Here is a 27,845-nt window from a genome sequence, read left to right on the forward strand (position 1 = left end):
TAGGGGTTATATATATATAACTTCCTACCTATACTAAGGATATCTATCTAACTCCCTAAGTATAGATAACTAGAAGTATTAGCCTACTTCTAATTAAAACTAAACTACGGCTACTTTAGAGCCTACCTAGTATAGTTTAGTAAGATAGACTAGGATAATTATAGCTATAATAATACTACCTAATAAATACTATAATACCTTATTAGTAACTACCCACTCTATAGCCCTACTAGGAGAGAAGCTATATAGGTAGTACATAAGGCGTATAATAATAATAGTAGGAAAATAGCCTCTATACCCTATAGAGAGCTATTCTAAGGAGATATTAGTAGATAATTTATACTTAAATTCATACGTTAGATAAAGGTTTCTACTAGGGTATAGCACATGTAAATAGTAGACTAAGGGAAAAAAGAAGAGTAAAAAGAAGAGGAGAGAATCTATTCTAATCTCTACTAGTAGAGTGAATAATAAGCTCTATAATCCCTCTACTTATAGTTCCTATAGGTACTACCCTAGAACCCCTCTAACTAAAGATAATTAAGGAAAGGACCCCTTTATCTATAATCTACCTAATACCCTCTAGGCTTATACCCCTCCTCTACCTTATATAGAGCCTCTACTAAGACCCTAGCCCTCTAGATTAGGAAGGTGTTAATATAGCTTAGATAACTACTCCGTAACTACTCTAGCTAAATCCTCCTACTCCTAATAATAATTAGATAACTATTTAGTAGTAAGGTAAGGGCTTAATACTATTTATCTATTATAGTATACCTAGGCTAGGGCGGTATATAGAGCTCTATTATTAGTAATAATATTAATATATAGTCGTTTAATAGCGGTAATAGGGCTAGATTAAATTATAAGTAATATTAATATAGATTAAACCTAGGTTCTTTAGTATTATTTATTTTCTATAATAAGTATTAGCTAACTATACTAGTTAGCTAGAAGATATATGCTACTAGTTAAAAACTATACCTACCTTTTTTACCTTTATAGGTGCTAAGAAAGGTGTTATATAATACTAACTAAAAAATAGTACTATTAGGGATAGTACTAGAATGCTATAAGTAGAGTATATATATAATCTACCTTACCTACTACCCTATACTATATTTACTTTTTTATATATACCTTCTTCCTATCCCCCTTTCTTTTCTTACTCTTACTTTATACTACCTATCTACTTAGATAATAGTAGGAAGGCTAGTTCTTAGCCCCCTCTTACCTAAAAAGAGTCTAGATAAACTATCTATCTATAATAACCCTATACTAATATTATACTAAGAATTATACTTTATTATATAAGATTCTTTAGCTAGGTATCCCTACTTACCTTATAAATATATATAGTATCCTCTATAGATAGCTCCGTCTTAGATAGCCTATAGCTCTAGTAAGATATAAAATAATTAATCAATCAATCAATCAATCAATTAATCAATTATAGCAGCAATTTAATAACACAATATATAATAAAAATAAAGCAATTATGTTTCAACGACCAGGGCACTTGGTCTAGGGGTATGATTTTCGCTTCGCAACAGTTCCCATGTTGGGTATGTGAAAGGTCGTGGGTTCAATTCCCACAGTGTCCAGTCCTTTTGTTTTGTTCTTTTTGTGCGCCTCTATCAGGCACTCTTTTTTCGCATCTCTGTGAGTTAGGAATAGGGGGAATCTATATAGGCTTGGTGGATTGAAGGGAGGGGAGGGATTCAGTTTTGACGTCGTTGTGTTGAATGTTTTGCTGTTGTGCTGGGTGCAAGAGAAAAGCTAGATGTGAATAAAAGACGGCTACGATGATGCTTGACAAATACAGTGCGTCGCTGATCTAGGTAACTGAAGGCAGTCTGCGAGTCGCGGGGGTGTGGGTCGAGGATCTGATAGTCCCTAGAGGTAGAGAAGAAATGATCCATTACGTCTGCCTGACGGCCACCAACTAGAATTTCTTCCTGTGCTCTTTTGACTTTCTTCCTACTCTACTAACAGTTCCGAACCCTGATCGGCAAGTCACTTCAACGTCTGATATCTAGCAGGGAGCTCATCTATGACAAGTTGAAACTGTTCAAGTAAATTCAACCCCTACATCCGCCGCATTCGTACAAGGGGAAGGAGAAGAGCAAGCAAGAAACATGTACAGCAAATAGAAATTTGGTGGATTGTCACATACCCAGCTTGTCGACCAATTCGCGGGACATACACAAATTGAGCAAAGGCGGGAAAGAACGCCTCAGCATGACGGGAGAGGAAAGAGGTGAACACTTCAGACGGGCAAATTGGAAGAAAAACACTGCGCTTTTAAGAAGAGAGAATAAAGGGGCCTACCCAAGTCACGAAAAATCAGGGTAGCAAGAATATCTCTCATCATCCGGCTGCCAGCCAATGCACTGATGGCAAGTGAGAACATTATCCGGATCCACCCTCCTCTTGATCTGATACAACTTTTCATAATTCTCCCTCCCCCAAAACGCCTCTTCAGAATCCGTCTGAAAAGTGTCGGCCTCATTCTGATAGACGCCGCTCCCGGGCGTCAGCGCAGCCAGGCGCTCGGCCGCCTCATGCGCGTCGGCAGACGCCTGCCGCGTATCCAGCGGCGTCGTCTCGTTGGCGTGGTTCGGGACCGAATTGACAAACACCTCCCACGTCGCGTTGCACCAGGCGGGCGTCACGCTGCTCGAGTCGCGCCCGCCCGGCAGCTGGTAGTTTGTGGGCGCGACGGCGAAGATTTAGATCCGGGCCCCGTAGGCTGCGGCGTTGGGGTCGCCTCTGGGCGCGTTGAATTTGCTCACCAGGTCTTGGAGCAGGTCGACCAGCGCGTCTTTCTTGCTTTTGTCTTCGAAGGTGATTCGCGGGATCAAGCGGCTGCCGATGGCGGTGGGCAGGCCGACTTTCTCGCCTTCGCCGTAGCCCAGGTATTTGGAGTAGGCTTCCCAGTACGTGTTGGCCGTGTTGTTGGACATGACGACTGGTTTGATACCTGGAGTGGCTGTGAAGTCGAGCACGGGCTTTATGTCCTGGACGGCGGCCGTGTGATCTAGTTTGGGTGTTAGCAGCGTCAGGGCTGACGCTGAGTCGCCTCCTATGCTAGGCGTGATGTAGCCGCCCCAACCGCTATCTGCCCACTTGTTGCGATTAGCTGGAGGAATTTGCGAAGGTCTCCGGGGTCGGAAGACGTGTGAGCAAAGTTGGCGACCTGTCAACTGTGAGAGTCGTGACCACGTACCTTTTATGTGGTTGGACAAACTGGAAAGGAAATCTTTGGATATACCTTCATCATCACTTCGATTCAACATTGACGCCAAATGTACCGCCACCCCCGCCTCGCAATGCGAAAAAGATGTCTTGATTCTGACACTCGTTTGCAGTGACGTACCGGCCATCCGGTAGTCCCGCCCAGATTTGAAGCACGTTGTCGACGCCGAGCCCCAAGGTGTTGGTGGCAAATCTATGCCCGCCTCCACTGATCGATCCTCCAGCCACACCCACCGTCGCGATGTGCCCCCCGGAACTGTCACCCCGTTGCCTTCTGCAAATTTGTATAGGGCGCGCATGCCCTGCCCACCGCCCATGGTGATTCCATCTCCCGCGGAACTAGGACACCCCTCTGGCTGAAAATTCTTCTCCAACTTCATTGGCGGCTTCAGGTTGGTGAGCCAGAGGGCGAGCGAATTGGGTGCAGAGCTGCGACCCTTGTAGTCGTGGCAAGTATTTTTGAGCGAGAGGATCGTTTTGGTGTTGCGCGAAAAGCTAAAGGCGGCTTGTATGTCTGACACTTTGCGCACATCTATGTAGTACGGCGAGACGCTACCCTGATGGCAGTCGCGTGGCGGCGCAAAGTTGGCCGGGTCGTTGGGGTTGATGAAGTCGAGGTCGCAGGAGGAAGCGTTTTTCTGACGTGCGACCCAATTCGTCTGCCTCTCCATTAGCGATGATAGGACTGACAAGTGGCATCTTGCCTTACATTCATGAAGCCGGCGTACTGTGTCACCAGCGCAAGGTCGCTTTTCCAACCCTTGATGACCAAGTCGCATAGAGCTCTGTCTGGAGGTGACGCCGCGCCATCATATGTGCTGAAGCATGGTTTCGCCAGGGGATAGCTGCGGAAAAGACGACCTTCGACTGTTTTGTTCAGAGTATCCCAATCTTCTTGCGTAGCGGCGCCGGCGACTGCTGCAACAAATGCGAAGAGCAGTTGTGCTAAAAGGAGCGTGGAAACCATGACGGGTTAGCAAAGGAATGTCGGAACGATTCGTCTCCCATATCCAGGTCAGGAACTTGTTTGCCTATATCAACTTGTCCCTGACGACATATTTCAGGGTCTCTAGCATGAGCCCCAGTTTCCCTATCCAGTTACTTCTGCTGATCGACATGCAAACATTCTGGCGTACCTGACTAGAAACATTGACCTAGAGAAGTTGCTCCTACGATAGCGTTGTTTGTGGTCACGTTTATTTCATATACATGCGAACGCCACGTAAATAGCTGGATTTTGTCGTCGAAGTGACGGGTTATAGAGCTATGATCCCAGCATTTGTGGATGCGGCTAGATGAGCTTGATGTTTCAGACCTTGTGCATCTCGCGTGGCTACCCGAATCTTAACCTGAAGGTTACTAACAACTCTAATTCTTTCTTCGCGGGTTGGAAAAAATGGCGAGAGAATTGGCGTCGTCCTCGGGGACAATGCGGAAGAGCTCGAAGTACCCGTATCTACACCGGGCGCATCACCTGTCCACTGTGAGTCTACCAGAGACTTAACCGCAATGAGCAGAAAATGGGATGTATGCTGGTTTTCCCTGGGTAGTTTAACAGAAGAGCAGGAGATGACTGCCCATTGATGGCGGCGCGCTCTTGGTCTTGAGACTAGACGAGAGAAGGCTCCCTCATAACCGCAACGAAGGTGGAGACAGTATAAGAGGGTATGGGATTGAAAGACTGATGCTTTTTTCTCGAGGTGAAAAATCCAGTAAGTCTGATGAGGTGACTGAGTTTGATCCAGATGTAGACTGCGTTGGCATTAGACTAAAGACAAAGAATCGATCGGGGTTTGACCACGGAGACAACAGGAGCAGAGTTGAATTGTGGGCCCTGAACAGTCTTAATCCACATTCCCGCATCGATAGCTGACGGGCCTGGTTGGTCGTTAACAAGTGATTAGTCGCAAATAGTAACAGAATGTGACATGGGCGAGTTCTTGATAGCTGGGGGGTTTTTTTTTCAACGCATATTAGCAAATCAATGGCAGGCTGACAGCAAAAAATGCAGCTGAAGGGGGAATCCGGGATTTCCTTCCCCTTTGACAGCTGACTGAATTCACCTGCAAACAGCAATAATGCAGCTGAAGGGGGAATCCGGGATTTCCTTCCCCTTTGACAGCTGACTGAATTCACCTGCAAACAGCAATAATGCAGCGTATGCCACCTGCGGACTGCAGAATGGAGCAAAAAGAATGAATGCACTTGCTTACCCACAAGTCGGTTGTGCCCATGGGGAACTGTGGAAACAAGGGGCAAAAATTACGGGATGCGAGACTTGAACTCGCGACCTTCAGTGCTCTACAGGAGACTTCCGATTGCTCAAGAATACTCTGTTAGACTGACGTGATGACCAACTACACCAACCCCGCAAGCGTGTTGTGATCGATAGATGCATGCTGCGTTATAGATGTTGTGGTCAGAGGAGCTGGGGAAAAGTTGGGCTTCTTGTTGGCCATTTCGCTGCAGTTGGTGGAATTTGTGCAGGAATGAATGACAAGAAGGTAAACTACACCAACTCTGCTTGATTGATGGAAAGAAAGTAGGAGGTACACCATATCTTTCCAAGTGGTTGGGGCGAGGGGGGAGCTCCGGGAAGACTTTCGGGAGAATTTTGAAGCAGTGCCGCAACTCCCGAAGTTCACCCGGCATCTCCAAAAGCATCTCGTCGTCTGCGATTCGCCTCGGGGATGGGGCTCAATGTGAGTTGGTTTGGTTCCGTAATAGGGGTCACTCCTGGGGTCTGTCAACTAGCAGCGGGACTCGAGAAATCTTGGCCAAGTACGCCCGCAGAAAGGTCGAGAGGAGCAGAAACGGTCGACGGAGGAGTGATGGTTGATGGAACCAAGGCATTGACGTCAAGTCCGGTGGCGGTGTCGAGCTTTTATTCCTCGCTCAGGCGACTCGAGGGCCAAGCGAATTGACAGACTGGCACCATGCAGTTGCGAGGAGCTTTTGAGACAACGAGCTCCTGTCAGAGGACGTGCGGAGTAGTCGGATAGGATCAGAAGGCAAGGACAGTGATGGAGCGCTGTGCTGGCCGCCTAAAGGATGCGGAATGCTGCACGATGGATCGGACGGGACGGGCGCCATCGGAAAAAGATTTGGAAGGGCAGAAGTGATGATGGAGAAGTGGAGAATTTGGAGCGTTTGCGGGCAGATAGTGAACAGTATGCAGATGACAATGACCTGTTTGGATGCGGTGGTGTGAAAGCCAGCAGAGCAGCGCAACACAGCGGCGCATCACAATACAGTACCAGGGCGGGCGATAAGAAGGGCGATAAGGGGCCGCCGCTGGGCTGCAGGCGGTCAGAGTCAAGCATCAACCCACCTCAGCCACAGCCCAGAGACACCAAATATCCCCTCACCTCGACATCCATCGCGACAAGACGTCTGCTCGCATCAGCCCTCTGCGCTTCTCCATCTTGCCAAATCCATCATCCCCGCGGACCTCAGCTACTCCTCCAGTCCTACCTGACCCTAACCGACCGCCCAGCGCCCCGCTCCGCACTGACGTCGACCCCTCGCATTGTCCACCATCGTCACCGCCGCCCGAAGCCAACCACCATCGATCCATTTCACCACGTCTGCCCCAAATCATTTTCTCCCTGGTCAAGAAATCATGGTTCACCCAGGGCCTCGCTCGCCGCAGCTCCCGCCTTCTTCCTCGTCCTCAAGCCCCAGCGTCTCGCAGCGTCAGAGCTTCGTCGAAAACCTTCGTGGCATGCCCAACTCCCCGCGCGCCTCGCGCCAGCCCTCGCTCTCTCAACAGGCCCTGCAAGAATTGCTAGCCAACCCTCCCATTGGTAAACATGCCCAGAACAATGCCTTTGCCGGCCGCGACTGGAGGTCCATCCGTGTAGGCGAAGTTATCGACCCCGACCTGGTCCGCTTCGTCGACATTGATGCCAGCGTCGAGGAGGCGACCAACGTGAGTCTCTTTTGCGGGCCCCCGCAACCTTTCCTAGCTCGAGAGCGTCTCCATCTAATTGTAACCTCTAGGTCCTCATTTCTTCCGGTTCCCCAAATGTCGTCCTCATCCGCGAAAATAAAGACTCCCATGCCGCCATTGGCACCTTTGATTACAGTGACCTGAATGCCTATCTCCTCCTCGTTGTTGGCCTCGCCCGTCCAGAAGCTTCCGAGTCTTCCTTCAATGAACTCGCACAAAAGGGCAGGGAAGGCAAGCCGGTGCCTCTGAGAGATGTTAAGGACCTGGGCAAGAAGGAGCCGCTTATTACCCTTCCTCATACCGCCAATCTGACCAAGGCCGTCGAGATTTTTGGCAGCGGAATTCACCGCATCATTATTGTCAAGGAACATAGCCAGGAGGTTATTGGCGTCCTGAGCCAATTGCGCCTCGTCGGATTCTTCTGGATGAATGGCAGAAATTTCCCTGCCGTTGACCACCTCTACCCGCAGACGCTGAGGGAGCTCAACATTGGATCGCAATCCGTCGTCTCAATCAAGTGAGTGCCAAGGGGAGATTGACTGAATTCCGCTTATGCAGTTTCTAGCGGTGATCGGCCAGTCACAGAAGCCCTCGAAATCATGCACAACGAAGGCATCACGTCTCTTCCGGTCGTCGACAACCATATGAATGTCGTGGGAAACATTTCTCACGTCGACGTCAAGGTGATTTGGCTCCTAGACCCGTGTGATGCCTGCTAATGCGCTGTGCAGCTTCTGACAAAAACGACTGCTCTACCGCTTCTCCGCTCCTCGTGCATCCACTTCATCTCGGTCATCCTTTCGGAGCGGGGTATGAATGATGGAAAAGACTCATTCCCTGTCTTTCACGTCACACCACAATCCACCCTTGCGCACACTGTTGCAAAACTCGTGGCGACAAAATCCCACAGGTTTGTCCCCCTGCCTCACCAGGCGGATCTGCCAAGCTAAACAGGTTCAGAATGTGGATAACAACACCTCCGTCGCCCGCTTCGTCGGGTCCTCCAACGCCTGCCGCAACGCCTGCCCAGCCAGCCTTCTCGCCCCCCTCATCAGGCGTCCTCTCGCCACCAAGTTCATCCTCCTCCACCCCAGCCATTGACATTCCTTCGCCAGCAGCCCCTGATGTCCACGCTGGCCCTCCCTCGGCGACGCCTCCTTATCCACATGGCCCACACCATGCGTACCATTCGCATCCTTCAATTTCGACCCCGTCACCACTTCCTATGCTGTCCATATCGGCAGCAGCGCTGCCCGGCGCCAGTCTCTCGGGCCACCTGACGGGTGTCATCAGTCTGACGGACGTGCTCAACCTGTACGCGCGAGCCAGTGGACTGAGCCCGCACGATCCGAACGAGACGAGGCGTGCGCGGAGGCGCAGCTCGAGTGTCAGTGTGCGGAGTAGTCTTGATGGCGTGAGGGAGGTCAGGGACATTGCCGGCAAGAGGTAGAAATGGTGATTTGGGGACGAAAGCCGATGTGGGTCGAGTTCCAAAAACTGACAGGATGTGACGAGCGATTCAGCATGAGATGGGTTGACGGTGCTCTTGCTCGAGCAGATGGAAAAACACTTGATTTTTTGAGAGGTTCTCGCGTGCATAAGGGGTTTGTGGGTGTTCTCTGGGCAAGTCTTTGGGTTTTCGGGTTGGTCGATGATGGAGAGCATCATGAGTGAGTCGGGGAAGGAAAGGGGGTTTTGACATTACGGCCATTCATGCTCACAATCCATAGTCAATCAACATTTCAAGTTGCTCTCTCCGCGTGTCGATTCGAGCTGTGCGATCGCCTTTTCAAGGCGTCGGGTCTCAGGATAAGAGAAGTAAGAGAATCATTCAAGGGAGAGAAAGATGGAGCATGTATGGACTGCTGTTCAATGCATCTCATTTGGCTACCGGAAAACTGAGAGGTCTTCACCAGCAGTCAAGCCGCAGAGACAGACAACGAGTTGTTGCAAGCGCGTAACAAATAGTGGACATACCTCTGTCAACTCGAACTAGACTCTTGCACTGCTTGATGATTCAGGCTAGAAGAACTGCGTTACATTAAACAGTATATTGACCGGACCACTTCCAATGGCAACGCGAGTCCCGATCTGGAAATACACGCGCGAAAAAGCCCCCGCCATTTATTTGTTGGAGCACGCAAGAGCATCGAGTTTTTGTTGCCGTCTTCTTCGACGATACGGCGAGCTCGAATTTCAGTCCATTTGCAGGCGTCGAAGGCACTTGCCGCTACCAAGGGTCACACCGAAAAATGTCGCCATAGACTCTACAACCGCAGCGTGTCATGAAGATGGAATTGACTCTTGAATTCGCGGCCGGCCATCATCTCTGGTATCGCGCAAAGAAAAGGAGGTGTGTGAGAGGACTATCGACAGAATCCTCTGTGTCTAGTCCCAACCATCGGTCCGCCTCAAAGAAACACCTGCTACGTAGGGAGAGTCACCCACTCAGGGAATGTCATGGATTGAGTCTTATCTCGGAGTCCCGCGTGGGAATATGGTGGCACTATTGATCATGCTTCTTGCAATGGTGTTCCGGCTCACAGGAGCGGCACCCGCCCGAAAAGTCGAACAAATCTCCCGTCTCAGCGACGCGGAAGAAGCGTCACTTGACAGTCTCTTGATCGTGCGATCAATCGACGTGCCTCTTCAAAGCCCAAATGACGCCCACGAGCACAAAGCTCTGCTCTCAAAACGCACCATCGGCTCGAGCCCCTACCTAAAGCGGCTGACCGAAGTCACCCTGGACCAAGGCCTGCGCTACGCCGCCGCAGTCCTCTTCCAAGCAGGTACCAAACTAGCATGGACACTCAGATACAAACATTTCGGGCGGCACACCCAAGGCAACCTGGTATGCGGGCTGGGCCAGAACCCAGACTTCTCCTTCAACGACTTCCGCATCGACCACGGGTTCGCCAACGCCGTCGACGGCATCATCACGCAGACGGCCGAGTACGTCTTTCGCAACGGCGCGCGCCTTGCTGTTCAAGCTCGTCTTTGAGGAGACGTTTTATTCTGACCATTGTATTGTTCGTGACGCGCAGAATTCGTACTTGTCGTATCAGCCTAGCCCTGATGCCCCGTTTTTGAATCACCCACAGGGCGTGTTTTCGTTCTCGCATGTCCCGGCTTAGATTTGGTCGTGGAATGGGCAAACGAGCCCGCGGGGTCTTATGGATAAGGGAGACGATTCTCATGTACCCAGTTAAGGAAGGAAAGACTTCGGCAGGGGAGCGCAAAGTCATCTTCGTCTGTGTCTGCTTCCACTTCGCGCCAAACCTCCTCCTCCTTTCAGCTTTCCGCTCGACTCGTCTCCTTCGCAGCCTAACGACGTTCATTCCCTTCCCAATGTCGTTCCTTGTTTCACTCCAAGTTTCTAAGTAAATTGCTGTCCCTACACTGCCCGAGATTGCTACATGCTGTCTTAAAAGCACCCGCAATTTGCTTCACTTACCGCTAACTTCGTCGTACGGTACGCTACACCTACAACTAACTTGTTGGACTGCAAGAACATGAAATCGACAAATCTTCCCCGTCAATGAAAATGCACAATTGACGAGATAGGTGCCGTTATGAGATATGAAGTAGAAGTGGTGGTTGCCAAGCTGATAGCTCCCGCCCTCGCTCCCCTACATCTCTTTTTGCATTCTGCCGCCGCCGCCACCACCACTGCTACCTCATCCAGCGTCACTTTTCCATTTCGCGACACTCAAGATGTCGATGCGGTCCTCAATCTTTTCCACACAACATGTTTTGCATACGCTACACGCTGTGTGTGGTTGAGACGTTTTGAAACCTCGCCCACTCGGATGTCGTGGTGGTGGTGGTGGTGGTGGAAGTTCGGCAAGAGGAGACACAGGGGAAAGACGAAAAACGCGGTCTGGAAGATGAGATTGTGCCGATTCTAGCCAGACGAACGGGGCAGGTCGACAGCGGCGAGTTTTCATGCCGGACGTTCGTACGTGTGTCTGAGGCTAAGAGTACTGCTTGCTCATTTGGTCAGCTCAGTCAGGTCTGCGTGCTGGGCGGCTAGCTGGCTGGCTGGCTGGCTAGCTGGTGTGTGTGCACAGATGCAGGCTTCTGCAGCCATTTTACAAGTCAACTCCCTTCTCCCTTCTCTAGTTCTAACACGGCGTGAACTCAGACATTGAACACCGGAAGCTTCTGTGCCGTGGCCATGAGAAATAAGGAGGAGATAGGAGGAAGGGACGAACTAAGAGCGATGTTTCCTCGAGTACCCACCCAATACAACACAATTCTCAGGACGATTGGTAAAAAGTTTAAGTTTGAAGCAGAGCAGCACCACAGCGACTAGAATCACGCTCACGCTCACGCAGACCGCAAGGCCCAAGGGTTGTTGTTTTAAAGAGTGTGGTATTGCTTGCAACAGTATCCCAACCGCATCGCACCCAGCCGCAAGTCAAACAAACGAGCGTGAGAGCGTCCATCCGTCCGTCACAAAGAAGGCGCAGGACGCAAAGGAGAACAAAAACAACGGCAGAGCAGAAAGGGGCGGTCCATGATAGAACCGCAGTCAAAGTAGATGTGTGTCAACTCCAGTCCGAGCAAGGTGACTATCAGGCTGGCTCGGACGTCAAGTTGAGCAAGCCGCTGCTCTACTTCTTTCCTCCTTCTCCTCCTCCTCCTCCTCCTCCTCCTCCTCCGGAGACAGTGTTTCCGCTTTTTCCTCCACCACCGCCGCCGCCGCCGCCGCGACCGCCGCTGTTGGTGTTGGCGTTGTGGGCGGCGCCGGACTGTGCGCGGGCGGCGAACCCGCCGGACGACATGTCTCCGCCTCCTTTGGCCTGAGCAGTCAGAGCGTGCTAGGGGGTTGTGGTTTGCAGGGTTGTTCACTCATACCTGTGAAGACTGGATACGGGAAGCGTCGGAGGATGTCATTTTATTGGACATTTCGGCGGATTTCTTTGCAGCGGACAAGATTGAAGTTGGTTGGAGTTGCGTGACCAGATCGTGTAAGTAGTCGGGTCGACTTGTTGTCACGAGCTACTGAGCGCCGTGTAGAGAGGCCAAGGCAGAGCATATTGTGGACCGCAGGCTTGCTTTATACTCCACACTCTGTCTCTCTGCGAGCAGATTTTTCCCATGCCAGCTGTTGCGCGCCTTCCGGTCGATGAATCATCACCGAAGAGCAAATGCACTGGCATAAGCTTGATAGCAACAGACATGTGGCAGGCAAAGACCGCGGGTCTTGAAGCGAGAAAACCGGCAAATTTGGCAACTCCACAATCTGAGAACAAGCGGAAGATAAACGTGTGGCTAGCTCTTTTATGCGTGATGGAGATGCAGAAAGGAAGCCGAAACGCCAAATAAGATAGGAGTGCCGTGGTGTACAAGCGTCATTGACGTCCCGGCAGCCCGCGCCGACGAAGATGTTTGGTGGGCTTCTTTTGACAGACGTGTGATTGACCACACGAAAGCAAGATGAGCGGAGAAAGGAGACATGTGAAATGGAGAAAGCGGGATCAAAGATAGCGTGGCCAGTGATGTGGTAAATGTGAGGGCATTGTCTCCATCATTAGTAATGTCTCATGGGAGGGAGCCCTGGATAGACGGGTTGGTGTTGAAATCTTGATGCGAGACCAGCCTGTTGGTGATACTCTCACATACTTACTCGCTCGTTTGCTCTTCCAGTGACAATGCACTAAGCACCGAAGACTATGGTAATGTGGTCGATTGCTGCATTCGTCGATGCTGCCACGCTGGAGTAGACCGAACGAACGTCAAAGAAAAACAAACAAACGAGGCAGTGAAAAGCCGAGAGAGTTACTAGCGGACGTAGCCGAGACAGAAACACGCAAACGCACACAGTCGCAAGTTCGACTGCTGTTTGCGCGAAACAAGCTGAGAGATGTTTGAGACGAGACGAGACGAGACGAGCGGGATAGCACTCACGACGCGACGTGCTGCTATTTATAGCGTCATCTATCCACCTCCCGTACGCGAGCGCTTCCACACATACATCTGTCAGTCAGTGTCAAGAGCTGTCAATTTCTTGCTGAGACAGCCACGCCGTTTTGCGAAGAGAGCGACGAACGTTTGTGGTCCGTCCCTTTGCCACGCCGCCGTGACTGTGGCACAGCACTGCTGCTTCCCCTATGCACATGTACAGTTGCTGCTGCAGGCAGCGCAGATCAGTTTTGCATCAAGCAGGTGGACGACTGCTGTGCGACAACCTGTCACAGACGCCGCATGACTGACGACAGCGGCGGGACGGGAGAAGCGGGTCGGCCAGCCCCAGCCAGCCAGCCAAGCTTCGGTGTGTTGTGTATGTATCTGGCCATCTGGCTGGCAGTTGGCCAGTCGTACCAGACGCAAACTCAAAACAGGAGCAAATCTTGGTCTTGTCGCCATGCGAGTGAGCAAGCGGCCCGCCGCTTGGGAGGGAGGCTGGGAAATGAAACGAGAAACAACTCTAAGAGTGAGCAAAGAAACAGACAACGATGCGATCATGCCGCGTCATGATTGTTGAAAATGGGTGGTGGCTGGGGAGAACTCCATCATCATCATCAGCATCATCATCAACAACATCACCTTCTTCTCCATAGACACACCCCATCGAAGGCCTGGAAGCAAAGTCACCGCGACGTCGTTTTCTGCATGCATCTCAGCTACAGCAGCAGCAGCAGCAGCAGCAGCAGCAGCAGATGATGATGATGATGTCGAGGATGAGGGCCGTTTGAGAAGAAGAAAGAAAAAAGAGACTAATCAGCCACACCCGTGCAATTTCCATGATGCGGCGCATCGTTGAATCGGCGATGAGAGCATGGGCGTTGTGTGCGGCAGGGCATGGTGCAGCCCAGCCCAGCCCAGCCTAGCCCGCGTCCAGGTGATTGAACTCGGGTTGATTGGATTTTGAGTAGGTTGCCTTTTGGGCGGTCAGGCCTGCGCCTGGTTGTTGCGGGAGGTAGAAGGCAAAGTACTTGATCGTGAGGTTCTAACCCGAGATGACTAAACCAGACGGACCAATCAGCGCGAGCGCTCCGTCTCTCCATGGGGTTGCCGGCAGTCGACATTCATCGGGTTGAGCCTGGCCTGGCGATGCCGACTGGCAAACCATCATCACCACACCTCCACACCACAACCTCCCGCTTCCTCACGCTCTGCAAAGCTCGGAAACCCCGACGCTCGCAAGAAGCAAAGACCGGAGAAGAGGACGTTGCCGACACACACAACGGCAGCAGCATTGAGACAACAAACTATGTAGCCAGCCACTCATCTCCTTTGCGCATCATTTTCTTTTCTCTCGGCCGTTACTCTCATTCAGACAGCCAACTCAAGCCGACTCGGCATGTTATCCCGTGTCCCGTGTCGTCCGTCTGTCCATGTAACGGCGACGGCGGCGGCGCGCGGGAAGATGCGCCCAACGGACGCCACCACCATCTGTACTCACCTGCGCCACAAAGCCCACCGGTATACCGTGTGCAACCTACCGTACCGTCAACACGGATAAGGCAGGTGCTTCAGCGTCGCATATACATGACAGTATTTTCGAGGCAACTGACTGACTGCATACGTCACTACTCGCAACAATGGCCCCCCATGTCCAAGCGTGCGTGCGTGCGAGCAAGCAAGGCAGATCAATCGCCAGGGGTCGGTCGGTGGGGGCGCTGACTGACTGACTGACCGACCGACCGACCGCGCACCGCCACTTTTGCATAGTTGCAGTTGGCGGTCGCCGTCGTCGGTTGGTCCGAGACAGACACAACGGAACAGAAGATGGTAGATGGACCGTTTGCATCGTGCCTGTGTGTCGACTGGCGTTGATGAAAGACACAGGCAGGTGTCTTTCCAAAATCACCGACGCTTCAGCAGCACGCCCACAAGCAAAGGCGGAAGGAAGAGAGAAGAAAACTAGCCATGCCCCAGGCCCCAGGCTGGCTGGCTGGCTGGCTCTCAAAATCCGGTCCAACCAAGCCAACAAAGCGCGCGGGACACGAGATGCCCGGGTGGGAGACGAACGGAGCGAGCGCTCTCCTGGCTCTTGGAATGGATGGGAAGCCAATGACGCCCGCGCGACTCAGTCGGGATCCTGACGCATTCCTTACTCATTGCGCATTCCTCGACCTGCGTGTATTGTGGTGTAAGATACGGGGATGGACCCGTAATGATACGGTATGGTACGCGTGTGGCTTGCAACAAAGAGAGAGCGACCTGAGCGCGCGGCCCGAGCTTAGGCAGGCGAGCGGGCGGACGGGGACGGGCGCGTCGTCTTCGGTTTGGGCTGGAACTGAACTGGACTGGACTGGACTGGTACGCTAGCTAGCTAGCTAGCGCGGCGTGGACGTGGACGTGGACGTGGACGGGCGGCGCGTGGTGCCTGAGTTTATTTGGAGCAAGAGTGGAGAGTGTTGTCGTTGTCGTCGTAGCTTGCGGAGGGTCAATGAATCTGGGAAACCCGAATTGGATTGGATGTGTGAGTTGGACTGTGCGGTAGGTACTACTGCTACTGGCCACATTTCTGCTTCTACATCTTTCTTTGTTCGAGATTGCCGTGGTACAGAGAAGCTGCATGATGGATGGCATTTTGCCTACATAGCACTGTAAAGGCGGTGGACAGCAGAGAAAAGAGAGTCGTCTGACAGAAAAGGAGATTGATACGTGAACTGCCCCCAGGGTGCCATGTTCGTACACATCTGGATATGTATATGTACATGTGCACAGCACACAGCACAGGCAGCCACCACTGCAAACACTCAAGTCAGTCGTCGGTGGGGGCCATGGCAAAAGGCGCTTGCTCGCCGAACTTGTCTGCAGCTGGACCTAATCGACGCGATCGGACAGAGGGCCCAATGAGTCCAGCGCCTTTTGGTTAGCCGGCAGCGCCACCGCCCAGAGTACGACCAGCGCGGCCGACGGATTCGTCAATGGGAGCAGCCGATTGTTGACTCGACTCGACTCGACTCAGGTCGCCTGTCCCGTCAGTCAGCCGATGACGATGCACGACTGTCCGACCGAGCCTGGCGAGAGCACGCACGCACGCACGCACACACTGGAGAGAGGAGAAAATAAAGGGCACAGCGACTGGCACCAACACCACCATCATCACCACCAGCCGAACAGTACACAATGTACCTTGCCAGCGCAGTACCACCACCTATAGCCGTAGCCGCCGGCGCCAGATCAGACCCCAGACCATCACACGCATACCCCAGACGGCGACGACGAATGATGGGATGGCATCCATGGACGCGGGCGACGGACGAATCAAGAAGCAGAAGCAGGGGCAGGGATGCACTGGGCGTCGACGCGCCTAGCTCTAGCTCTAGCTCTAGCTCCCGCCCAGGTTCAGGGCAGGCGCCAATAACAAGGAGCGTGGCACGCGTCGCTCTCGTCGACGCGTTTCGGGCCCTCATTCCCGCGTCGCCCTCCCGCGCCGCCGTGGGTGCTCGCGGCGCTTTTCAACCTGCTTGTCGGCGTGCCGCCGAGGTCATGGCCAACGCTTGGTCTGATTCGCTGCGCCAAACGCGTCGCGCCGCGTCGCTGTTACGCGCTGAGGTGATGATGGAGCCGCCCGTGGGCCGTGCGGGGTCGCGTCGTGTGCGTGCCCGTCTCGCCAGTCAGTCCGTCCGTCAGTCAGTCAGTCGGTCGCGGGAGAAAGGATGAATGGATGCAGGAATGCCAATTGGCATGGGTGGATGCGTGCCAGCATCACCACCAACCCCACCACCATTCTTTGCTCACTCATTACCCCAGAGGCGAGGCCCGTCTCTAGCGTCCTTCCTCCTTCGATTCTTTCTAGAAAATGCCCGGTGCGTTGCTAAGTGGTGAGCGAGGATCGCACCGCAACGCACCGGACCTTGCATCCCATGTGGCTTGAAAAGAAAAAGCGCCCACAGCTGAGCCCACCCACCCCCCCAACCCCACACACACACACAGAGCAAATGTCATAATAATATTCACTCTCGCCGGCATAACTTGACGTACTGTTAACAACTACTTACATATTACTACCACTACTATACACCACACATTAATCATTTCGGGCGTCCTGTCTGTCTCATCACAGGCCACGCAACGAAAAACTTCTGCTCTGGCCTGGCCTGGCCTGGCCTGCCCCCTTCCCGTTCACCCAGCGACCACACTGCTGCTTGACTTGATCCGTTACACCACGCACGGTACCGCCACCACCACCACCGAAAGGTACCTGCCTCGCTTTGAACCCTGAGGATTTTTTTTTTAAAAGAAAAAAAAAAAAAAAATTTGCCTGGCCTGTGGCTTATCTGCCCACAATTCCTTTTTTTTTTTTTTTTTCCTTTTCTGCCTTTCTGTTACATACAAAGATGCTCCGTCATTGGCTGCGCTGCGGTGCAATGATGAAAATAATGCTGCTCTCCTTCCTGTGCTCTTGTCGTTGGTCGAGGCAACCAATTGTGTTGGCTCTTGCATCATTAGCCCGCTGGCAGGCTGTGTGCCTGGAACAAACATGAGGTTGCCTCACCTTTTTCCGCCGCGCTCGCTTGTCTCATGTCTAGTCACGCCTGCCGTTGCACAGAATCCTGTCATTCGTCCGTGTATCCAGACAATCGCTCATTGTTGCGTCTTGCTTGCCCCTGGCCTCTTGGGCCACGGTGCCTATCTACTGTCTACCTAAGCTACCTATCTCTGGTCCATCGCCTGAGAAGACCTTTGTCCCATCAAATCAAAATCAATTCGCGAATCGCTGCTTTGCTGCGCGTGGTATCCTGAATGGGGGTTGTGTGAAAAATGTAAATGAAACAACTACAAGGGGTCCCCGCCGATTACTACCTACCAGAACCACCTTGTGTGAAAAAAGCATCCCGACCATGTAAAAGTCTGCAGATAAATCCGGGGGGGGGGGGGGGGGGGGAGGGGAAGGAAAAAGTCCAAGTGCTCAACATGCACTTGTCCGTCTTTTCGTGGAGAATCATCAAATCATAAACCTCGCCCATCTCGAGGTCCAATCCTAGGAGACCAGCTCCCCGCCCAGCTCCATCCCAAGCCCTCCCTCGACCTTGTTCATCCTCGTCCGCTCAATCGACCCGACCGTGGGACTGTTGTTGCTGGTCGGTGGCAGGAGATTGTCAAAGTTGAGCCGCCTCCTGGCCTCGCGGGCAGCCAGAGGTGTCCGTCCCACAGGTGTGCGGTTCCAGTTGCCCGTAATCTGAGCAGGGCTCGGGGTCATGTTGAGGAAATCGGCAAAGTTCAGGTTGGCGCTGGGCGTGTGCATACCAAAGGGCCCACCGCCGGGAGTGGACATCATCGAGGATGGGAGAGGAGTGGTTTTTTGTGGAGGCGTGGAGGGGGCAATGACACGAGTCTTGCTGCTGGGGTTGGCAGGGGAGGGCGACGTGGCAAGGAACATGAGGAGGTTTGCATCCTCCTCGCCATTGCGGTTGTTCTTGGGAGTGGTGGTTAGGGTGTCGTTGCGAAGTCGGGCAGAGCGGGCTAGGCCGGGAGGTGGGGTCCGGGGGCTGCGGAGGGGCGGAGAGGAGCGAAGGTGCGAGGCATCCATTTGAAAGGACGAAACGGGAAGGTCGGCGTCGTCGTCGTCGGAGAGGAGGGGAGAGAGGGGTTCGTCGGCAATGGTGGAGCCCTCCGAGACGAACGACAGGCTTGGGGCATGGGATATGGAGTGTCTTGACGAGAAGCGTGCATGCTTGCGATAAGCCGGAGACGACTCTGGGAGCTGGTAGGAGCTCTTCCACGACGAGCCCGAGGCTCTTGCACTCGCAGGCCTAACCTTTGTCCTGGCGTGATTGCTCGACACCGGACGCCTGTACGACGACTCTGGCTGGTGTTTGATGCGCTTGAGAGAGCCATAGCGGCCGCCCGAACTTGTGACATTGTCGGAGAATATGGGAGGGGCCAGAGGCGACGAGTCGAGGGCGGCAAATGGGTGGAAGCGGTCCGACATGCTCGAAGAGCTGTCAGACATGTTTTCGTGGCTCGACGAGGGACGCTTTCTCTTCATCTCAATGTCTATCTTGGGCTCGAGGGTGTCGATGTTGAGATTCTCCCAGCCGTGCTGGACCTTGACGTTTGCCAGAGCCAGGCGGTTCTGCAAAGCCCTCGTCATCTGTCAAGCAGCGAATTAGCGGCCATTGAGGGTTAGGATTGATGGCTGGTTGTACCTTGGAAACCTGAGCTCTCCTCAAGACCTTGTTTGCAACCTCAGCTGGCTGCTCGGTCGACATGGTTGCGTGTTCGGAAGCGAGGACCGGGTCAGCGTGAGGGATGGGGTTGAGGGCGAGGGACAGGTTTCTCTTGGACTCGGAGGCTTTGTTGTCGACAGCAAGGCGAGTTTGAGTTGAGATTTTATGCAGAGCTGGATGAATTCCGGAGAGCCTTACGGGATCCAATCGTGAAGATCGACCAACGGATGGGGCAGACGGAGGCACAGGCTCCGGCGAGCACACGAGAACAAGCGCATTAAATGAGGACTGGACCGAGGGCTTGGTTGGACGTAAACAGCAAAGGCGCGAAGCGGGCGGTAAGGTAACGAGCCAGCCTCTCTCTTTTCTGTGTCAGCCGTACGGTACGACGTTTGTTACGTACGGGGAGCTATTCTAGACGCACCTCAGCACGGGCCGGGGCAGAACTGACTCGGGGGCGGGTCATCGGTCGTCACTCGTCATTCATCACTGTCGCGACTGGGCACAGTAAAGTAAGTAGGTGTGGGCGCAAAACAGGCGGCGTTTCAGGGCCCGCGACCATCAAGTGAAGACATTTAGGTTGGTGCTCTGCGATGTCACTCATTGCATTTGACAACTGCCATACAGAATCGCCATGTTGTGGTGGCTGAGCAAATATGGCCCCAGTCGCTGTGGATTGCGGGCCGTTGTAGTAATGCACCACCTCTGCAGATCACCGCCGCAGCCAGCCAGCCAGCCAGATAGATGCATCAATGTCCTGGCTCGTAATCGGTTCCCTCAGTGCTGTCTGCCTGCCTTGCCTTGTCCAACTTTTTGACTCCCGCTCTTTTTTCTCCTCCTCAACCTCTCTCCTCTACCTCTCCCGACCTATCTACTCTGACCCGCTGCGACCGCGCTGCATGCCGGCCTTTGTCGTTCGCTGAGCGCAGCGTCGTTCCCCATCTTATCAACGAGAGCGTATTCGCGTCACCCCGTCACCTCGCCTCCCGTCTCCCTCCTCTCCTTCTCCTCTCCTCCTCATCGCCCAAGCCACTCGCTCGTTCAGCATCACACATCCTTTTTCCAGTTCCAGTCTTGCCAAATTCTGTCTGGCCACCCCTGTTGCAACAGCGCACCGCTCCGCAACGCTTACACCTTGGCGCCCGCTGTCACCATGCCTTCGTTTCTCAAGGACTTACGCCGGAGGTCTGTCAGAAGCTTTCGCTCCAGCGACCGATCTTCCAACGACCAAAATGGCTCCGGCACTTCAATTCCCACCAGCAAGTCGTCGTCGACCCTTTCTTCCGTTTATCAGCAGCAAACTACGCCACCCCCTTCGTTACCTTCGGAAAACTCGTTTACTTCCTCCAAGCTCGTAAATGGCGGTCCAACTCCCGTCCCGCCGCTTCCTGTCAGACCCATTACCACAAACGGCCATCGCAACAGTTCCTACGTGAGTACTTGATGCGCCACGACCGCCTCCTCCAAGACTAAGACATCTTTTTCAACAGGGAGGTAACGGCATGACGTCTCCTCCGCCTTTGCCGCCGAGATACCAACCTACGTCGCCTTTTGCTCCGAGAATTACCTCGATCGAGAACAGAGCCAAAGTGAATAGCTCTTCTGCCAAAGCCGTCGCATTAGTTGATTCATTATTCAGGTCCACCAAAAAATCGTCCTCATATCCGGTACCATTGGAGATCCAGACTCAAAAGCCCTCGACGGCCATGTCACCCTTCATTGCGAAAAGGAAAGCTTTCCACCAACGACCTGGTTTGTGTCGGAATCTCATTTCAAGTGCCTGGTTGTCCTGGAGCCCGGCGTGAACTTGCTCCGGCTAGACTTTACGTCTCCCAAAATTTCTGGCTCGAGCTCGTCGATACCAGCCCACTCGTCGTGGATCGAACTCTTCTACCTTCCTTTAAACTCGGTTCCTCCTCTCCACCTGGCCATCATCCTGGGAAGAGACTCGCCCGGGACATACGATGCAGTTCCCGAACGAGTTGAGCGCGAAGGCAATGGCCTGGATACTGCGGTTCGAAAGTTCCGCATGGCCGCATACTTGTGGCAGGCTTTTACGGCAGAGCAGATGCATCGTAACGGGTTTGGAAGACGTTGCTGGCGATATGACGAGGAATGGTCGCCGAGCACGCTTTCATATGTCGAGACCGTGGCTGGCCAGTTTCGCAACGAAGCCAGGGTTCACATCATCAGGTCTGAAAAGACCGTTGCAGAATTGCGCGATTTGAACATTGCTCAGCAACATGAACCGGCCACCGACAAAGGAGCCCTTTTCGGTATCGCCATGGACGCTGTAAAAAAGTATTTCAAACCCACCCCAGCGCAAAAGCAGTACGTATCTTGCATGTTCCTCGACACGCACTGGGACCCAGACCAGAAGGTGGTGCGCGGCCATGCGGCACTTGGTGGTGGAGATGGCGAGGTTTCCCTGGCCATTTTTGGCTCCCATGCGCTCCAAAATTATCCGGGTAGCATGGAAGAGGTCGTGCCGGCCTTCACCGACTCCACAAAGACCGACACCAGCATCATCGCCAACGACTGCAATGAGTCGGGAACCACCTGGGAGGCAGCCAACATTGGCATCGGAGCGCATTTGCACGAGACTGGTCACCTCTTTGGTTGTCCCCACCAGGAGTCGGGCGTCATGTTGCGCGACTACGTGACGCTCAACAGAAGCTTTACCACGCGAGAGGGCTTTTGCACTCGCACCAACTCCCAAGGGCTGCGAGTCTGCAAAAAGGAGGACGAATGCGGTTGGCACCGGCTCGACTGCCTTCGTTTCCGATTCCATCCCTGCTTCCGCCAACCCACGGATCCTAGCCCGTCCGCCGACGACAGCGTCCAGTTTTGGAAGGCCGAGCACTGCAACATGATAACGGCGGACACTGGTGTGGCTTGGATCGAGCTCTACCCACAGGGCGACGACGTTTGTCACCATTGGATCGAATACCTCGACACTCGTCCGCGCCTGGTCTCTGTGACGGAGAAGGAATTGCGTTCCAAGCTCCCCGCAGACAAGAGAAACAAGCCGCTCAAGCTTGAGATTTTCGCGTGTGGGGGCGGCAAGCACGTGGTCGACGACATTGGGCAGCTGAATTCCAAGCAAAACCGACTCAAGCTCCCGGACGGCCGGAAAGGGTGGACGGGCTCGAAACTTGGCTTTTCGCAATTGGAAGGATCCGAGTCCCAAGACCTCATTCTCCACAGCGCTTGGTGGGAAAAGAGCCCAGACAGAAAAAAGGTCCTTATGTCCATCAGGGTCTACCACGGGTTTGCCGTGGATGGTCTTGAATTCATCTACAACGACGACACGACCCAACTGTTCGGCAAGCGAGGAGGCAAGCCTGGCGGCGACGAGTTCAAGCTGGACACTGTCCGGGGCGAGATACTCATGGGCTTCTACTTGCGTGCCGGGCTCTGGATCGATGGCATTCAGATCCTGACCAACCGAAACCGCAAGAGCGAAATTTACGGGAACCCTGCAGGAGGCAGTGGGTAAGTTTGATTCTTGATCCTACATTTCTTGTTGGCCTGGCTAACGTCGTCTTAGGCACACGCTCATTCCTCCTCGCGGCTACGAGATTGCGGGGATTTCCGGCTCCTGCGGCCAATGGCTTGACGGCTTCTCGCTCATCATCTCGCGCTGAAGAATGACTTCATGAACGCACCAAAGCCTGTCCTTTACATTGTCTTGCATAGAGATACCACAAAGCTCCGTCAAAAGGGCGCACGCCTGCACTCTCCCTTGACGCACTGCGGCCTGCTGTTTACTGCTTTTCTACATCATCGTTCCCCAACCAACACTCTTCTGGTCCCTTTCGAGTGCGGGGCAAGGGCAAGGGCGCTGCTGGTCATCATTCCTTGCTGTCCGGCCCCCTCGGCTTCCTAGGTTGCATTTGTGACTTCATAAGGCTCTCCCTTGGAACCTTTTACTTTACGCACTAGAGGGCGCAGCTAATGGTGGTGTCTTTCTCCCTACTGCTGTTCCTCTTCCTCACTGACTATTGGTCGGAGTTTTCCTAAACGATACCTTTTGGAGAACTGGGGACGGATTGTTTGGCAGACTTTTTTCTTCCTTCTCCTTCCCCTCGGTCAGTCATCTTTCGAGGCTTTGGGATTTTCGTGGTGGTTGGTAACATGCGGCGATTCTCCCTTACGTGATTGAGAGCGACCTTCAACCTTTCATCCATCCCATGAGCCGCTTCCTCCCTTAATGTTCTCAACCTTTTCCTCGACGCATATATTTTGTTGGTGGTCATCTCATCAGGGAGAGAAGGTTTTGAAACGGGTTGAAAGAGGGTTGGAGGTATGGTGCAAAGTCGCATCCCGTTTTTCTTGGGTGCATGCGGATGGCTGGCTGCTGGTTACTGCCGGGGGAGCGAATGCCTCTTTTTTTCTTAATCCTGATTTGTATTCTTGGTTAGGGGTGGGGTCCCGGCCACCACCTAGATGGATGGACGGTCGGCCGGAAAGCAAGGGGTTTAAATTTTTTTCTTTCTTTCCTCGGATGGTGCGGGCTACCGTCTGCTGTCTGTCGGCATGGCTTTGTGTTGATGGATCGGTCTCGTCTGGCTTTGATGTGATGACGGACGGCCGTGGTACCTCGATGAACCGACCTTTTGGTAGAATGAGGGTTAGACACGGGATTGTTCATTTCTTTTGCTTGGTGTAAGATGGAGGAGGCCATTTTTAGCAGTCCGGCGGGCATAAAGGGGCATGCGGCGTGGGCGAGCAAGTAGGTGAGGGTGGCGATGTCTGTAGTTGCGCTGATGTAATTCTGTCAGTTGGTCACTCACAGAGTGTGTTAGTGTGTGCGCACATATAGTAAAGCACACGGAAGGTGGAATGCGTATGTGATGCTTGCTCATCATCCCGCCTCGTCTCGCCTCAAACCTCTCCGTCCCTCTAGCAGCTCGTCTCGCGCAAACAGCAAGTGAACTGACGAGGCAGTTGCGCCTGTCCCGGCTACACCCGCTGCCGACGGTCTTGGCCTTTTGTTCTGTCTTCACTTCTTCTTTTTCTCTCTCTTTCGTCCTGTCCTGTCCAGTCTGATCGAGCGCGGCCGGAACGAATGCGTCAATCGGCCTTGTTTCGAGCATCACTATCGTCAGCATCGTCTTCTCCTCCTCCTCCTCCTCCTCCTCCTCCTCCTCCTCCTCCTCCTCCTCCTTCTTCTTCTTCGGTGCACAGCTAGCTCATCGTCACTAGAGTGCTAGCAGTCTGTAGATGGATGGATGGTGGTCATGGTGTGCTGGCCGGCTGATGCTCCTCCCCTGGGGTCAAGACTTCAACACCCATCCGCAAATCTGTCCATCTCAGGCTGCTTCCGTGTCTCGTTCTCTGTCTGAGATTGGTTGAGAAGTTTTGTTTTGTTCGGGTGGTTTTTGCGTCGGTGCTTGATGTAGGAAGTGCAATGCCGTTTGCTTGGATAAGGCGCTGTATTTTATCGTGTCTGCGTGCGCGCGTGCGTGCGTGAGAGACGGGATGAGGTGGATTGAGCCGTGCAAATGGATGGGGTAGATGGATGGATGGATGGATGGATGGATGGATGGCTGGATGGATGGCTGGGTAGGTAGCGCAGAAATGATTAGTATCTGCGGAGTCATCTCCAACTCATCAACCATGCTCTTATGAATGGAGACGAGATGAAGAGCCAGCTGTACTCAGCTGTGGAGAAGCGGTGAGTGTAGATACCACACTGACTGATTCACTTGGCAACATTACACGTCCGCACGAACACATATTGTAGCGGCCACCCTAATCCATTCTGTCTCCTATCCCATCCTAACCTGCGGCTCCTCAATCACCATCAACCGTTGAATATGCTCAGCTCAGCTCAACTTGAAGGAACGGCAGCGCCGCCGGAGAGAGAGCAAGGCGCGAAAGAAGGAGGAAGAAGAAGAAGAAGAGGAAGAAGAAGAGGAAGAGGAAGAAGAAGAGGAAGAAGAAGATGAGTGAGCCAAGGCAAAACAAGGCAAGGAAAGGCAAGGTGAGAAAAAAAAAAAAAAAAGCAAGGTGGAGCAAAGAAAACAAGCACGAGCGATGGAAGTGCAAGATGAACGCACCGCACGCAACACAGCAGGGAAATGTGCAGACGAGAGGCACAGCGACGGAAAGAGACGTCTGCAATATGGAGGAGATGGTAGAGTGAAAATTATAGGTCGGAGGGGTGTGTAAGAAGGCTACGTACATGCGTACACAACGAAGGAGAAGCAGAGCAGCAAAGGGGGGAAGAAAGGGAAAAGAACGGAAAGTGGTATCAAGTGCTACAACTACTATTACAACAACTAAGGAGCTCCTGCTGCTGCTGCTGCTGCTGCTGCTGGTGGTACAACAACGATGGTGATGGAGGAAGATGGGTGGATACGTGATTCGGACCCCCGCCCACTCACTCACTCTCTCTCTCTGTCTGTCTCTCGTCCCTCTCTTCTCGGAAGAGAGACAAGAAAGCAAGCAAGGAAGCAAACGGGAAATCGTGCAAAGATGACGGAAAAGACTCAGTACACCACCCACGAATACTGTCCTGACCGCCTCGCCCCGCCCTGCCCCAACCTAGATAGCGCTACTGCCGCCCAGTTGTCCCGTCTCCCAGTCACATACTAAAGTGACCTGGTGGAGGAATAGCGGTGCAAAGAACGAAAACAAGCAAAAACCCACCAGCCAGCCAGCCAGCCAGCCAGCCATTCCACCCATCCATCCATCGTGTATATGTGCGAGGAAATATCAATGCGGAAGGATAAACGAACAAGGGATATACTGGGAGAAAGCAAGTAATAGGGAAAAGATGCGGGAAAGACAGGCAGAAGGTGGAGAAAAGGAGAGGAGAAGTGTCGTGCGAGTAATGCGTAGGAGTGAATTCTTGCTTCCCCCTCAAGTCGAAGATTGTGTGACAGAAAGCTCAGCTTAGATGACGTCAAGTATGGTCGAGTCAAGGTGCTTAGATAGCTTCCCCACCGACCAGCTTTCTTCGTCGATAGCACGCATCGTGCTCAGCTGTAGACGTACTGGTTGCGGTTGACCATGGATGCCATGATGATCATGTAGACGAAAAAAGCGGAGCCGATGATCCAAAAGGCGAAGGCGGCGTCCCAGCTGCTGCCTGTCGATCGCACTGTTGTCAGATAGGTACCAGAAGGGAAAAGTGACGGAGGAATTAGAGGGGAAAGGAGGACAGAAAAAAAAAAAAACTCAAAAAAAAAACTCACAAATGCTATCCTGCTCCAACCAAGCCAGCGTATTGACGCTGATGCCGCGCTGCTCATCATTGTCGACGAAGCGATCGCAGTTGCCATTGACGTTTGCGTCGTTGCCAAACAGCTGGATGCCCGTGTCGATGGCGCCCGTGACGAAGAGCACGAGCAGGATGACGGAGCCCAGAATCATGATGCCCGGAACCAGCCGCCGCCCGATGATGAGCAGGATCTCGAGGATCAGGAACACGTACAGCAGCGCGCCCACCGTCACGCCAAAGGGGAAGAGCCTGTTGATCCTGGGGTCAGCATTGTCCGTTCGCACGGGTAAACCACCGCATGGTGATTGCTACCGCGCACGGGGCCCTGCTTGCTTGCTTACCATGGTATTCCCACGCCCAACTGGTTCTGTATGCGAATGAATTCGGCAAAGATGCCCAGAATGACGCCCGCCGTCGCTAGCATGACGATGGTCCAAAAGGCCAATTGCAGGTTGGGCCAGTAGTACTTTTCGCGCACCACGACGGCGCGCCGGACCACGGAGCGTGCCATTCTGCCTTGTTGTGCTTCGCTTCTCTCCTACAATCTTTGTATATCTTCCTGAAGCTTTACGGTATTCTGATCCGACTGCTTGGAGCTTCAATCCTCTCTTCTCTTGTTGCGCTACTAATCCGCGTTTGCAGTTTTGCAGTGGGAAAAAGTTCATAAACACGCGCCGGCTGCTTGCTTGCAAATATGTGTGTATCTGCGTTGCCCGGTTCCTGGCGTCGCACTCGTCGACGTCGTCGTGCAGCCGTTGTAATGTTGCGACTGTGGTGTGGTCGGGCTAAACAGGTACGGCAGGAGGTCCAAGCTAGCGGGAACTCTCGAATTGCGGCGGGCCCAAACAAAAAATAATAATTGTTACGCTTCTTCCTCCTTCCGCCGGGTGTTGTTTCTCTCGGGCGCGCAATGGCCCACGTGGCTCGGTCGCGCGCACGCTATCCGTCTGTCAGTCACGGGCGCGAGGGAATCGTCGTCGTCGCCGCGGCGGTCGTTGAGAGCTGTCTCTCGCTCTGTCTTGGGCTGGTTTGAGTGGGTTCGGGGGTGCAAGGCAAGCCGCGGCGGCACTAGCTCCAAGCTACCTTGCCTGGCCTAGCTAGCTGCCCTATAGCTCCAGGAAACAATAAGCTGAGCTCAGATGGGACCGTTGCAAGAAGAAGAAGAAGAAGAAGAAGAAGAAGAAGAAGAAGAAGAAGAAGAAGAGGGCGAGTGCCAGAAAATGTTTCCGCACGGGCAGATTGTTTGGTTTGGAGTCGTCGGGTCGCAGGG

General features: G+C 53.1%; 9 protein-coding genes and 2 non-coding genes across 11 annotated transcripts; 6 read left to right on the plus strand and 5 right to left on the minus strand.

Annotated features, from left to right (window-relative positions):
* The first annotated feature begins 1,513 nt into the window (after positions 1-1,513).
* IWZ02DRAFT_t16 lies at positions 1,514-1,604 on the plus strand. Its single transcript has one exon. It is a non-coding gene; the product is annotated as a tRNA-Ala (tRNA).
* Positions 1,605-2,336: 732 nt separating this feature from the next.
* IWZ02DRAFT_467720 (uncharacterized protein) lies at positions 2,337-4,384 on the minus strand (the record flags this gene model as incomplete). Its single annotated transcript, XM_066768582.1, has 7 exons — positions 2,337-2,702; positions 2,796-3,162; positions 3,200-3,262; positions 3,287-3,466; positions 3,493-3,917; positions 3,968-3,985; positions 4,361-4,384. The coding sequence occupies 7 exons, from the start codon at positions 4,382-4,384 to the stop codon at positions 2,337-2,339; spliced, it is 1,443 nt and encodes a 480-aa protein (XP_066626418.1).
* Positions 4,385-5,521: 1,137 nt separating this feature from the next.
* On the minus strand, positions 5,522-5,630 carry IWZ02DRAFT_t21. The gene has a single exon. It is a non-coding gene; the product is annotated as a tRNA-Val (tRNA).
* Positions 5,631-6,880: 1,250 nt separating this feature from the next.
* On the plus strand, positions 6,881-8,660 carry IWZ02DRAFT_371692 (CBS domain-containing protein; the record flags this gene model as incomplete). The annotated part of the gene is made up of 5 exons (XM_066764584.1): positions 6,881-7,189; positions 7,261-7,727; positions 7,776-7,893; positions 7,942-8,120; positions 8,171-8,660. The coding sequence occupies 5 exons, from the start codon at positions 6,881-6,883 to the stop codon at positions 8,658-8,660; spliced, it is 1,563 nt and encodes a 520-aa protein (XP_066626419.1).
* An 826-nt stretch (positions 8,661-9,486) lies between these two features.
* On the plus strand, positions 9,487-10,211 carry IWZ02DRAFT_511964 (uncharacterized protein; the record flags this gene model as incomplete). The annotated part of the gene is made up of 1 exon (XM_066770550.1): positions 9,487-10,211. Exon 1 carries the CDS (start codon positions 9,666-9,668, stop codon positions 10,209-10,211), a length of 546 nt encoding a protein of 181 aa, XP_066626420.1. The 5' UTR covers positions 9,487-9,665.
* A 1,531-nt stretch (positions 10,212-11,742) lies between these two features.
* Positions 11,743-12,217, minus strand: IWZ02DRAFT_139759 (uncharacterized protein). Its single transcript, XM_066761736.1, has 2 exons — positions 12,071-12,217; positions 11,743-12,015 (listed from the first exon to the last, which is right to left on the minus strand). Exons 1-2 carry the CDS (start codon positions 12,119-12,121, stop codon positions 11,827-11,829), a joined length of 240 nt encoding a protein of 79 aa, XP_066626421.1. The 5' UTR covers positions 12,122-12,217; the 3' UTR covers positions 11,743-11,826.
* Positions 12,218-13,951: 1,734 nt separating this feature from the next.
* IWZ02DRAFT_139756 (uncharacterized protein) lies at positions 13,952-14,933 on the plus strand. Its single transcript, XM_066761735.1, has one exon. It carries the CDS (start codon positions 14,222-14,224, stop codon positions 14,840-14,842), a length of 621 nt encoding a protein of 206 aa, XP_066626422.1. The 5' UTR covers positions 13,952-14,221; the 3' UTR covers positions 14,843-14,933.
* Positions 14,934-16,086: 1,153 nt separating this feature from the next.
* On the plus strand, positions 16,087-17,072 carry IWZ02DRAFT_479358 (uncharacterized protein). Its single transcript, XM_066769087.1, has one exon. The coding sequence runs from the start codon at positions 16,298-16,300 to the stop codon at positions 16,832-16,834; it is 537 nt and encodes a 178-aa protein (XP_066626423.1). The 5' UTR covers positions 16,087-16,297; the 3' UTR covers positions 16,835-17,072.
* Positions 17,073-18,155: 1,083 nt separating this feature from the next.
* On the minus strand, positions 18,156-19,386 carry IWZ02DRAFT_430240 (uncharacterized protein; the record flags this gene model as incomplete). The annotated part of the gene is made up of 2 exons (XM_066766045.1): positions 18,156-19,268; positions 19,324-19,386. The coding sequence occupies 2 exons, from the start codon at positions 19,384-19,386 to the stop codon at positions 18,156-18,158; spliced, it is 1,176 nt and encodes a 391-aa protein (XP_066626424.1).
* Positions 19,387-20,809: 1,423 nt separating this feature from the next.
* On the plus strand, positions 20,810-23,247 carry IWZ02DRAFT_139829 (putative peptidase family-domain-containing protein). Its single transcript, XM_066761737.1, has 3 exons — positions 20,810-20,933; positions 20,984-22,839; positions 22,895-23,247. Exons 1-3 carry the CDS (start codon positions 20,847-20,849, stop codon positions 22,989-22,991), a joined length of 2,040 nt encoding a protein of 679 aa, XP_066626425.1. The 5' UTR covers positions 20,810-20,846; the 3' UTR covers positions 22,992-23,247.
* A 2,687-nt stretch (positions 23,248-25,934) lies between these two features.
* On the minus strand, positions 25,935-27,400 carry IWZ02DRAFT_139955 (uncharacterized protein). Its single transcript, XM_066761738.1, has 3 exons — positions 26,917-27,400; positions 26,550-26,824; positions 25,935-26,443 (listed from the first exon to the last, which is right to left on the minus strand). The coding sequence occupies exons 1-3, from the start codon at positions 27,084-27,086 to the stop codon at positions 26,334-26,336; spliced, it is 555 nt and encodes a 184-aa protein (XP_066626426.1). The 5' UTR covers positions 27,087-27,400; the 3' UTR covers positions 25,935-26,333.
* Positions 27,401-27,845: the final 445 nt, after the last annotated feature.

This window comes from Phyllosticta citriasiana (assembly GCF_038021145.1).
Source record: "Phyllosticta citriasiana strain CBS 120426 chromosome Unknown IWZ02scaffold_2, whole genome shotgun sequence".
Lineage (NCBI taxonomy): Eukaryota > Fungi > Ascomycota > Dothideomycetes > Botryosphaeriales > Phyllostictaceae > Phyllosticta > Phyllosticta citriasiana.